Below are 12,992 nucleotides of genomic sequence, written 5' to 3'. Positions count from 1 at the left end.
GAGCGACAGTGACAGGAGCGACAGTGACAGGAGCGACAGTGACAGGAGCGACAGTGACAGGAGCGACAGTGACAGGAGCGACAGTGACAGGAGCGACAGTGACAGGAGCGACAGTAACAGGAGGGACAGTAACAGGAGCGACAGTAACAGGAGGGACAGTGACAGGAGCGACAGTGACAGGAGCGACAGTGACAGGAGCGACAGTGACAGGAGCGACAGTGACAGGAGCGACAGTGACAGGAGCGACAGTGACAGGAGCGACAGTGACAGGAGCGACAGTAACAGGAGCGACAGTAACAGGAGGGACAGTGACAGGAGCGACAGTGACAGGAGCGACAGTGACAGGAGCGACAGTGACAGGAGCGACAGTGACAGGAGCGACAGTGACAGGAGCGACAGTGACAGGAGCGACAGTGACAGGAGCGACAGTAACAGGAGGGACAGTAACAGGAGCGACAGTAACAGGAGGGACAGTAACAGGAGCGACAGTGACAGGAGCGACAGTGACAGGAGCGACAGTGACAGGAGCGACAGTGACAGGAGCGACAGTGACAGGAGCGACAGTGACAGGAGCGACAGTGACAGGAGGGACAGTGACAGGAGCGACAGTGACAGGAGCGACAGTGACAGGAGCGACAGTGACAGGAGCGACAGTGACAGGAGGGACAGTGACAGGAGCGACAGTGACAGGAGCGACAGTGACAGGAGCGACAGTGACAGGAGCGACAGTAACAGGAGGGACAGTAACAGGAGCGACAGTGACAGGAGCGACAGTGACAGGAGCGACAGTGACAGGAGCGACAGTGACAGGAGCGACAGTGACAGGAGCGACAGTAACAGGAGGGACAGTGACAGGAGCGACAGTGACAGGAGCGACAGTGACAGGAGCGACAGACAGTGACAGGAGCGACAGTGACAGGAGCGACAGTGACAGGAGCGACAGTGACAGGAGGGACAGTGACAGGAGGGACAGTGACAGGAGCGACAGTGACAGGAGCGACAGTGACAGGAGCGACAGTGACAGGAGCGACAGTGACAGGAGGGACAGTGACAGGAGCGACAGTGACAGGAGCGACAGTGACAGGAGCGACAGTGACAGGAGCGACAGTAACAGGAGGGACAGTAACAGGAGGGACAGTAACAGGAGCGACAGTGACAGGAGCGACAGTGACAGGAGCGACAGTGACAAGAGCGACAGTGACAGGAGCGACAGTGACAGGAGCGACAGTGACAGGAGCGACAGTGACAGGAGCGACAGTGACAGGAGCGACAGTAACAGGAGGGACAGTAACAGGAGGGACAGTAACAGGAGGGACAGTAACAGGAGGGACAGTGACAGGAGGGACAGTGACAGGAGCGACAGTGACAGGAGCGACAGTGACAGGAGCGACAGTGACAGGAGCGACAGTGACAGGAGCGACAGTGACAGGAGCGACAGTAACAGGAGCGACAGTGACAGGAGCGACAGTGACAGGAGCGACAGTGACAGGAGCGACTGTAACAGGAGCGACAGTAACAGGAGCGACAGTGACAGGAGCGACAGTGACAGGAGCGACAGTGACAGGAGGGACAGTGACAGGAGGGACAGTAACAGGAGCGACAGTGACAGGAGCGACAGTGACAGGAGCGACAGTGACAGGAGCGACAGTGACAGGAGCGACAGTGACAGGAGCGACAGTGACAGGAGCGACAGTGACAGGAGGGACAGTGACAGGAGGGACAGTAACAGGAGGGACAGTAACAGGAGCGACAGTGACAGGAGGGACAGTAACAGGAGCACAAGAGCGACAGTGACAGGAGCGACAGTGACAGGAGCGACTGTAACAGGAGCGACAGTGACAGGAGCGACAGTGACAGGAGCGACAGTAACAGGAGCGACAGTAACAGGAGGGACAGTGACAGGAGCGACAGTGACAGGAGCGACAGTGACAGGAGCGACAGTGACAGGAGCGACAGTGACAGGAGCGACAGTGACAGGAGCGACAGTGACAGGAGCGACAGTGACAGGAGCGACAGTAACAGGAGGGACAGTAACAGGAGCGACAGTAACAGGAGGGACAGTAACAGGAGCGACAGTGACAGGAGCGACAGTGACAGGAGCGACAGTGACAGGAGCGACAGTGACAGGAGCGACAGTGACAGGAGCGACAGTGACAGGAGCGACAGTGACAGGAGGGACAGTGACAGGAGCGACAGTGACAGGAGCGACAGTGACAGGAGGGACAGTGACAGGAGCGACAGTGACAGGAGCGACAGTGACAGGAGCGACAGTGACAGGAGCGACAGTAACAGGAGGGACAGTAACAGGAGCGACAGTGACAGGAGCGACAGTGACAGGAGCGACAGTGACAGGAGCGACAGTGACAGGAGCGACAGTGACAGGAGCGACAGTAACAGGAGGGACAGTGACAGGAGCGACAGTGACAGGAGCGACAGTGACAGGAGCGACAGACAGTGACAGGAGCGACAGTGACAGGAGCGACAGTGACAGGAGCGACAGTGACAGGAGGGACAGTGACAGGAGGGACAGTGACAGGAGCGACAGTGACAGGAGCGACAGTGACAGGAGCGACAGTGACAGGAGCGACAGTGACAGGAGCGACAGTGACAGGAGGGACAGTGACAGGAGGGACAGTGACAGGAGCGACAGTGACAGGAGCGACAGTGACAGGAGCGACAGTAACAGGAGGGACAGTAACAGGAGGGACAGTAACAGGAGCGACAGTGACAGGAGCGACAGTGACAGGAGCGACAGTGACAGGAGCGACAGTAACAGGAGCGACAGTGACAGGAGCGACAGTGACAGGAGCGACAGTAACAGGAGGGACAGTGACAGGAGCGACAGTGACAGGAGCGACAGTGACAGGAGCGACAGTGACAGGAGCGACAGTAACAGGAGGGACAGTGACAGGAGGGACAGTGACAGGAGGGACAGTGACAGGAGCGACAGTGACAGGAGCGACAGTGACAGGAGCGACAGTGACAGGAGCGACAGTGACAGGAGCGACAGTGACAGGAGCGACAGTGACAGGAGCGACAGTAACAGGAGCGACAGTGACAGGAGCGACAGTGACAGGAGCGACAGTGACAGGAGCGACTGTAACAGGAGCGACAGTAACAGGAGCGACAGTGACAGGAGCGACAGTGACAGGAGCGACAGTGACAGGAGCGACTGTAACAGGAGCGACAGTAACAGGAGGGACAGTAACAGGAGCGACAGTGACAGGAGCGACAGTGACAGGAGCGACAGTGACAGGAGCGACAGTGACAGGAGCGACAGTGACAGGAGCGACAGTAACAGGAGGGACAGTAACAGGAGCGACAGTAACAGGAGGGACAGTGACAGGAGCGACAGTGACAGGAGCGACAGTGACAGGAGCGACAGTGACAGGAGCGACAGTGACAGGAGCGACAGTGACAGGAGCGACAGTGACAGGAGCGACAGTGACAGGAGGGACAGTGACAGGAGCGACAGTGACAGGAGCGACAGTGACAGGAGCGACAGTGACAGGAGCGACAGTAACAGGAGGGACAGTAACAGGACCGACAGTAACAGGAGGGACAGTAACAGGAGCGACAGTGACAGGAGCGACAGTGACAGGAGCGACAGTGACAGGAGCGACAGTGACAGGAGCGACAGTGACAGGAGCGACAGTGACAGGAGGGACAGTGACAGGAGCGACAGTGACAGGAGCGACAGTGACAGGAGCGACAGTGACAGGAGCGACAGTGACAGGAGCGACAGTGACAGGAGCGACAGTGACAGGAGCGACAGTGACAGGAGGGACAGTAACAGGAGCGACAGTAACAGGAGCGACAGTGACAGGAGCGACAGTGACAGGAGCGACAGTGACAGGAGGGACAGTAACAGGAGCGACAGTGACAGGAGCGACAGTGACAGGAGCGACTGTAACAGGAGCGATAGTGACAGGAGCGACAGTAACAGGAGGGACAGTAACAGGAGCGACAGTGACAGGAGCGACAGTAACAGGAGCGACAGTAACAGGAGCAACAGTGACAGGAGCGACTGTAACAGGAGCGACTGTAACAGGAGCGACAGTGACAGGAGCAACAGTGACAGGAGGGACAGTGACAGGAGCGACAGTAACAGGAGCGACAGTAACAGGAGCGACAGTGACAGGAGCGACAGTGACAGGAGCGACTGTAACAGGAGCGATAGTGACAGGAGCGACAGTAACAGGAGGGACAGTAACAGGAGCGACAGTGACAGGAGCGACAGTGACAGGAGCGACTGTAACAGGAGCGATAGTGACAGGAGCGACAGTAACAGGAGGGACAGTAACAGGAGCGACAGTGACAGGAGCGACTGTAACAGGAGCGACAGTAACAGGAGGGACAGTAACAGGAGCGACAGTGACAGGAGCGACAGTGACAGGAGCGACTGTAACAGGAGGGACAGTAACAGGAGCACAAGAGCGACAGTGACAGGAGCGACAGTGACAGGAGCGACAGTGACAGGAGCACAAGAGCGACAGTGACAGGGAAAACAAGAGTGACAGGAGCGACAGTGACAGGAGCACAGGAGCGACAGTGACAGGAGCGACAGTAACACAAAAGTCAGTGACAGGAGCGACAGTAACACAAAAGTCAGTGACAGGAGCGGCAGTATCCTTTTTTTTTTTTTTTTAAATCAGCTCTGGGGTACTTTCTAATTGTTTGTAATCTATTACATATTTATTTGACCTTGTGTGTTGTGTATGGAAGCAAACGCCAACTGTAAAACAATTCTACCTAAAGTTACCTGAACAGGAACAGCACTAAAATGGAATGACTTGTGAATGTGTGAATTTTTGAAAGTGTTTGCCAAGCTGTGAGCTAGAACAGAGCCACATGCTGCACATATTGAACTTAAATTAATTGTATATGAATAAAACATGTGAAGAAATTAAAAAACAGATTTATGCCTTAAATATGTTACAGGAATGACTGTCGGACATCGTTGCCCTCTAAATTATTCATGGTTACCATATTTGTATATTTTTTACCATAGTAATTTATTCATCTTGACATTATTCACAGCACTATTTAACAGCTTGTTGTTTTTAATGTACCATCTCAAAGAAAGGCATCGCTGCAAGTAAGACGACAATCTTACTCACAATAATCCAATTCAATGTGCTGAAAAACAAGCACCATCTTCCACCTGCCCTCCAAGGACTGTCCCGCACCTGTGATTGGCTTAGACTTCTACACAGCTCTCTCAGTGGACCACATTCATACTAGCACATGTTCTGCTGCTGATGAGGCGAGTGCGTCAGCGGCACAGTGGGGCCCCGTAAACAAGCCCTGCTCCCTGGAGTCAAGAGCCGACCAGAGGAGTGGCCGTTGCCATGAAAAACCCAAACACAAGAAGCTGACGCAGCAGTAGCATTTATCGCACAATTAATCGCAACAAACATACAGTGGCCGCACAGCAGATCGGGATGAATGATTATGAACGTTCAAAACAAGGTGAATAGGAAAAAACCTTCAATTTAGAAATATCAATTTGAAACCCCTGCAGTTAAGTATGAACTTAAAAAATAAATAAAAAAATTACACATTAGGCAGAGCAAAATAATATGTCTGTTTGCCGTAACCCGACCGAGCCGTCAAAATTATAGCCGACTGAAAAAAAAATATCAGCATTTTGTCTTTTTCTTATATTTCGCCGACTCACCGACCGTTTTTTCAAAAAAGCGCCGTGTTGAATATTTTTGTATCACTTGAACTCGCTGAAAATATTATGAAGCCGAAAAAGAAATGAAAATGAAACTTAACACGAGCGGAGAACGTTCAAGTTATTGTCTGTTGAAGCCTGACCCCTGGCGGTCACTGCGTGTCACTGGCAGAATAGAAAAAACGGGATTTGACAGTGGCTGAAATATGCAGAATTTGTCATATATGATGACCAAGACGTCGACGATTCTACGACATGAAAATGGCCGAAAAATAAAATAATTTGTCCTGTATAAAAATAGTTTATTGGGTGGACTTATTCATTTTTTTGTTTTGTACATTTACGGTAGCATCTCTTTTGATAAATGATAATATTAACTTAATTTCATAGGCAAATTATCATTCAATTCTATATACAAATTTGGAATTGTTTTATGTTTTAAAGTAAAAAAAAAAGAAGAAAAAAAAAAAAAAAGAATTTGACTTCCTACCTACCCACTTGAAAAAATTTGGTAGGGTTACACCAAACATCCAATTAATTTTGGATCTTTTTTTTGCCTTCAAAGTTAAAAAAAAGAAAAAAGAATTTACCTACCTACCTTCCCACTTGAAAAATGGTGGGTCGGGTTACAGCAAACAGAATTTATTTGGGGCAGCCTTACACAGAAAACCTTTCTGACATCAGTTACATATGAATTTGTCTTTCCATTATAATTTATATCTTATTATTAATATCAGTCATCTTGAGAAATTGTAAATTTCAGTAGTTTTCTGAAACCTTACTTTAACTTCTCCTTCAGTTTGAAGTAACATTAGAGGTTGGGGATATATTGAATAATTTATAATGTCCCAATTGTTGTTTTGGAGATGTGCAAAAAATTTGAATATTACGTTTATTGCGTATAACTAAAACTTTGCTGTGATATTTCTGCCCTTTCGTGATTCATTTTATGGTCCATTCGCCTTTTGTGCAATACTTGAACTTGCTGATGCTTTGTTAAAATATGACCTCAATATGCACAACGCACTACGTGAAAAGCATGAAACGGTTCGAAACGGTTCTTCCACCTTAACTTCATGATAGGAGAGGTGGATGGTCATGGAGGGATAGATTTGCTCGTACTCATACCCTGTGGTTATGCTATATATAGTAGAGGAAATACTGTATTCTAGAAATATATAGATGTAGATATTCCTGATTTGACATGGGACATAGAAATGATCTGGCTCCAAATATGTCAAGAGCTGTCAGGACGTTGTCTGGGCCTGTTGGAAGAAATGTGGCTGTTTCTCTTAACAGTAGACTTTAGTATCTTAAATGTGCCGCACATGTCAGTATGTTTGCTGCAAAAGCCTGTTTACATATCAAGGTATAGTGAAGTTCAGTAGAATTTATAAAAAGCATGTAATACAAGATAGAAGAGGTCCCTTATGATTAATAAAATTATGATTTCACTTTTGTTTTTCATTTATGCGCCTATTCTTTGGAAATACTCAAAACTGTGCATTATTTCCATCCAACAAAACTGTGTTAGTTTGAAACTGTTAATGAATAAACAAGAGCTGACAAATAATCTTAAAACCAGATTGTCATTCTTCTACAGGAATAAAAACTGAATTCCTTTTAATTGTTGAAAATACTTCATCCAGGCTACACTGGATACAATTCTTGTGTTAAGATATGTTGCCCACAAGCGCTCTCTCCTGGACACTCTTTGGCCTTGCAAACTGGAAACACTTGATTTACCTGAGTCATCTTGTCCACAGACACAGGGATGCCGTCGATGGTGAGAGGCGGGAGGTCGGACGCCAGATCGCCCCCGGCCGGAGCGTGCTCTGCCAGGGCGTTCTCCAGGTCCTCCAGCATCATGCCTTTGTACTTCCTCACCTGGACACAGCGGAGAGGAAGGAAGCTCAATGCACTGAACAATTAGTTAAACTGAGCAAAAAGAAAAGAAAAGATTAAATACCATCAACAATAGAGATGGGAGATATAGGAAAAAAAGTAAAATATTGAGTTAATATTTCAAAACAGAAAATGTCCAAAACGCTTACGAAGTTTAAGGTTAAAGGAGACACTATGGTTTCGTCTGGTGCTTAACACTACAATACCAGTACAACATAGTGTGGGTGTGTTCTGGCATCACGGACATGTGCACTCTGCACTCCCAAAACACTTCAAACTAATGGCTAATGGTATTGTCTGTATTGCTATCTCGCAGATAATTCCTTAAAAGGGAAAGCCGAAGTTGTCACTGTGACAAGGAAAACTAATAATGCAGTAAGTGCCGTGGTTTAATAATGTTAGCGATGTGAGCCATTTGTGCAAAAGAGTTGTTTATGACATGCTATTAGACCATGGATGCTGCTGGACGTAACATGTCAGACATGTCAGAGCGCCCATTGTGTGAGCTCAGTGCTACGGTGTTTGTTCAGGCCAGGGATAGGGCAGGGACAGGTCAAGGGGCAGGGACAGGTCAAGGGACAGGGACAAGAGACAGGGCAAGTGACAGGGACAAGAGACAGGGCAAGTGACAGGGTAGGACAGTGACAGGACAATGACAGGACAGGGACAGGAAAATGGACAGGAAAATGGACAGGAAAAGGGACAGGAAAAGGGACAGGAAAAGGGACAGGGCAAGTGGCAGGACTGTGACAGGACTGTGACAGGACTGTGACAGGACTGTGACCAAGCAGGGACCGGGCAGGAGACAGCGCTGCACCTCTCATAGTCCCAGAGCCTCACTCTTTAGAAGCATGTTGTTTAACCTTTAATGCCATATGTTATTATTGTTAAGAACTTGAGGGGGAAAAGTTGTTCGATGCGTGTGTGCGAGTGTCTGGCTGTGTGTGTACGAGTGTCCGGCTGTGTGTGTGCGCGAGTGTCTGGCTGTGTGTGTGCGAGTGTCTGGCTGCGTGTGTGCGAGTGTCTGGCTGCGTGTGTGCGAGTGTCTGGCTGCGTGTGTGCGAGTGTCTGGCTGCGTGTGTGCGAGTGTCTGGCTGCGTGTGTGCGAGTGTCTGGCTGCGTGTGTGCGAGTGTCTGGCTGCGTGTGTGCGAGTGTCTGGCTGCGTGTGTGCGAGTGTCTGGCTGCGTGTGTGCGAGTGTCTGGCTGCGTGTGTGCGATTGTCTGGCTGCGTGTGTGCGAGTGTCTGGCTGCGTGTGTGCGAGTGTCTGGCTGCGTGTGTGCGAGTGTCTGGCTGCGTGTGTGCGAGTGTCTGGCTGCGTGTGTGCGAGTGTCTGGCTGCGTGTGTGCGAGTGTCTGGCTGCGTGTGTGCGAGTGTCTGGCTGCGTGTGTGCGAGTGTCTGGCTGCGTGTGTGCGAGTGTCTGGCTGCGTGTGTGCGAGTGTCTGGCTGCGTGTGTGCGAGTGTCTGGCTGCGTGTGTGCGAGTGTCTGGCTGCGTGTGTGCGAGTGTCTGGCTGCGTGTGTGCGAGTGTCTGGCTGCGTGTGTGCGAGTGTCTGGCTGCGTGTGTGCGAGTGTCTGGCTGCGTGTGTGCGAGTGTCCGGCTGCGTGTGTGCGAGTGTCCGGCTGCGTGTGTACGCGAGTGTCCGGCTGCGTGTGTGCGCGAGTGTCCGGCTGCGTGTGTGCGCGAGTGTCTGGCTGCGTGTGCGCGAGTGTCTGGCTGCGTGTGCGCGAGTGTCTGGCTGCGTGTGTGCGAGTGTCTGGCTGCGTGTGTGCGAGTGTCTGGCTGCGTGTGTGCGAGTGTCTGGCTGCGTGTGTGCGAGTGTCTGGCTGCGTGTGTGCGATTGTCTGGCTGCGTGTGTGCGAGTGTCTGGCTGCGTGTGTGCGAGTGTCTGGCTGCGTGTGTGCGAGTGTCTGGCTGCGTGTGTGCGAGTGTCTGGCTGCGTGTGTGCGAGTGTCTGGCTGCGTGTGTGCGAGTGTCTGGCTGCGTGTGTGCGAGTGTCTGGCTGCGTGTGTGCGAGTGTCTGGCTGCGTGTGTGCGAGTGTCTGGCTGTGTGTGTGCGAGTGTCTGGCTGCGTGTGTGCGAGTGTCTGGCTGTGTGTGTGCGAGTGTCTGGCTGCGTGTGTGCGAGTGTCTGGCTGCGTGTGTGCGAGTGTCTGGCTGCGTGTGTGCGAGTGTCTGGCTGCGTGTGTGCGAGTGTCTGGCTGCGTGTGTGCGAGTGTCTGGCTGTGTGTGTGCGAGTGTCTGGCTGTGTGTGTGCGAGTGTCTGGCTGTGTGTGTGCGAGTGTCTGGCTGTGTGTGTGATGGGAGATGGGCGTGTGGGACTCCTAACGTTGTTGTGTTCTTTTTTAGACATTGCACACACATTTTATGTCTTATTGTTGTTGTATTGTACGATACTTTGGGCCAAAATATGATAAATTTGGGCTCTCTGTACAATAATAATGTTTTGAGGATTTGGCAACATTGATTTAAAAATGTCTTTTTACAGAAATAAAAACACAGTGACAATGACAATCCACTGCTTGTTATGGTGAAATTTCACAAGAGGCGGGGCTTCTTTCTTTCAGTTTTGAACAGAAAGTAAATGGACCCGTTTATTTTACTGAGCTGTTTTAGTTCCAATATTTGACAATGAACAAAATGTAAATTGATGATCTATTTAAATTGTACTTTAATACCAAGTACCTGGGAGAAAGAAAGCATAATATATATTTATATTGCAGTAGCAATAATAAATGCACAATAACATTTCCTTCAACATTATTCAGTGAGGACAGATAATATTACTTAACACAAATTCAAACTGACCACATTTTCGAGAGGAGCAGCGCCAAAAACCTTGAACACAGGGTTTGGTTTAGAGGGAGAGATGCACAGCACTATGGCCTGCTGTCCCACTCTGGTGGTGTACTCGTCCAGTGTGGCCCGGAGTTTCCTGAAAAACAGACACATTAACATTATAACCAATTTTAAAAATCATAAAATAAATTCATATCCTAATTCAATTTCATATCACTGTTTTTTCTCTCTCAAACCTTAGTAGCCGCGTTTGTTGCCTCTTGCGAATTGATGGATTAGATTCAAATATGTGAGGTCTTTTTCTTTTCTTCCCAGTAGCTACAGCTGCTGCGGCTGCCATGCCAACAGGTCCTAAAAGACAGAAAATATTGTTTTAAAGTCTAACATGGAGGAAAGCAAACCCATTACTGATCATAACTTCAGCTGCAAACAAAAAGTTCAACTGGAGGAGGCATTTTAAACAATCAAATGTTGCCATCTGCTGGTCAACATCAAGCATTACACCACTCATTTCTTTGATTTTGACTGATTAAATTGGATGTACCTGCAGCAGCCAAGTGTGCCGTGACTTCATCAGTCCCCGCCGAGTTGAGGATGTCCGAGTCGTCATACATGTCATCATCCGGGGACGATGTGGAGTCCTCATCGGCGCTCAGCATCGCCGTGTCTGTGTATGTGGCTACGTGCACCTGGACAAACTTAAGACAGAATGATTTCAAAATTTAGAAACACATCTGTGAATGGTGATGTGTACAGTGCTCTCCGCTAACAGTGGCACACCTGACAAATAAGATGAGACAAGATTTTTTTTTTAATAATCTTCAGTCAAAAAATACCACAAATCTTTGGTCTCCTTGGAAATTAAAGGAGAAGTAGTATGCATTATTTATGTTGATATTGACCTTTAACCATGCTCTTTAGTACCTTCGTCTCAATTACAAAATAATTGATATGAAGTAATGTGTTTCAATTAAAACTGGCTGCAGAGGGAATTACATAGGGGAGAAAAACAATGAGTGTTAATGAATGCTAATTAATGTGATTTGAACGAGTTTGGCGATGATTTGTGGAATCAAATAATTTAAAACATGACAGAAGATCTCGGGGCTCTATCTATGACGTTGCGAATCTGCAGAATTCAGAACAGAGTATTTGAGGCTCAGAGGGTCCAAGTATGTTTTTGATGAGAATAATGCTGTAACATGGTTAAAAGCTAAAAAGAGTTAATTTAGCATAATATGTGTCCTTTAAAACGTAAAATTCTAGTGTTTTTATTTTTTTCTGGTGTGGGTTCTGCCACCTTCTAGGCTTACTTGATACTGTTTCTCAGTATGGAATTAAACATGAATCTATCTCCTAGGAGACAAGCAGCCCAAGTTACAGGTCAGAACTGTGAAGAGGCGCTCACAGTAAGGATGCATGTTTTTGAGCAATAAAAACACCCATAATTGAATAGCTGTTAGATAGATGGGTTTAATGCCATACTGTGGAACATTCCCAAAAAGTTACATTTACATCTACTTTTTTAGAACTGCAGACGTGACTACAGCTGAACCTCCATCGCCATCGATTTGATCGGCTGTGCCAATATCAGCGGAAAGCACTGTCGATGGTTTTAGTAGAAACAGCTGCTTATACACACCTGCTGGACCTGGCTGACCGCACTGGCCTCGATGGTGGTCATGTGCTCTGTTTGGTGAACTGTGTTCTCCTCCATAACTGCAAACCCAGGTCTGTTACAGCTCAAGGAAGAAGAAAGTGACTGAGGAGGAAACGAGGAACAAATGGAATCAAAATTAGGCATGTTGTCATAATATGTTTAAAACTTCCCAGTACAGTGAAGAGTAGTGTGCAAATATGAAGAAAATAAGAAGTGATAAGAAAACTAAACATGCAGAAACAAACTATATCAGCTACAAATTAATCGAGGATAAAGGAATGTGACTTAATGACAGCAATCACTATATCTTATACAATTTTAGAAAAGGCTAATGTCTCTTTTGGGCCTCATTTAATATTCAAGCAGCGCTTTTTGACCAGTATATTCAACGGTTATGTCAATATAATAACAAAGTGTGTTTTTGCTTTGCACAAATAGTCAAACATGTTCTTAGAGTATGAGGCCAATTTTTTAGATACCGTTAATGTGAAGCAAATATGATACATAATGATATAATATCATATAATAATAAATGACTGAAGCTGAGCTGGGCGATATGGCAAGAAATTGTGAACATTATCATTGATGTTTAGACATGACTGAATCTCAATTGAAATAAAGTTGCACTATTAAGTAACTTTTAAGGTGAAAGGTCTGCCAACTGCTTGTCTCCATGGAGATGTTATTGTTTTGCTTGGATTGTTTCACAGTATGGCATTATATTCTCCATGGAAACAAGCAAGTGACTCCACCGGACAAAGGTATAGGTCAGATCTGTGGAGAAGAGCCCGCTCACAGTAAAAATGTATTTTATCCAAGATATTTATTTCAACTTTAAGGCAAGGCCATAACATCTCCATGGTGACAAGCAGGTGGCGGACCTTCCACCAGAAATGTTTCATAGTGCACCTTAATTACTAATCAGTTTGAACGTAATCCATTCTTTCTA

General features: G+C 47.9%; 1 protein-coding gene across 2 annotated transcripts in view; it reads right to left on the bottom strand.

Annotated features, from left to right (window-relative positions):
- The window catches only part of nrf1 (nuclear respiratory factor 1), a 34,232-nt gene extending 22,096 nt beyond the window's left edge, over nucleotides 1-12,136 (bottom strand). The window contains exons 1-5 of one of the 2 annotated variants that reach the window (XM_072453791.1): nucleotides 12,026-12,136; nucleotides 10,928-11,081; nucleotides 10,620-10,734; nucleotides 10,393-10,519; nucleotides 7,427-7,567 (exon numbers count right to left, since the gene is read on the bottom strand). In XM_072453791.1, the coding sequence (XP_072309892.1) occupies nucleotides 7,427-7,567; nucleotides 10,393-10,519; nucleotides 10,620-10,734; nucleotides 10,928-11,081; nucleotides 12,026-12,100 (612 nt within the window). In that variant the 5' untranslated portion in view covers nucleotides 12,101-12,136. The remainder of the gene's footprint in view (nucleotides 1-7,426; nucleotides 7,568-10,392; nucleotides 10,520-10,619; nucleotides 10,735-10,927; nucleotides 11,082-12,025) is intronic. The other variant, XM_072453792.1, reaches the window with a different exon arrangement.
- Between the last annotated feature and the right edge of the window lie 856 nt (nucleotides 12,137-12,992).

The sequence above is a fragment of the Eucyclogobius newberryi genome, unplaced genomic scaffold, assembly GCF_026437365.1.
Source record: "Eucyclogobius newberryi isolate DKJ021-1_F unplaced genomic scaffold, fEucNew1.0.hap1 SCAF_2, whole genome shotgun sequence".
Lineage (NCBI taxonomy): Eukaryota > Metazoa > Chordata > Actinopteri > Gobiiformes > Gobiidae > Eucyclogobius > Eucyclogobius newberryi.
The sequence above is the reverse complement of the archived record's forward strand: the minus strand, read 5'-3'. Positions and strand labels throughout refer to the sequence as shown.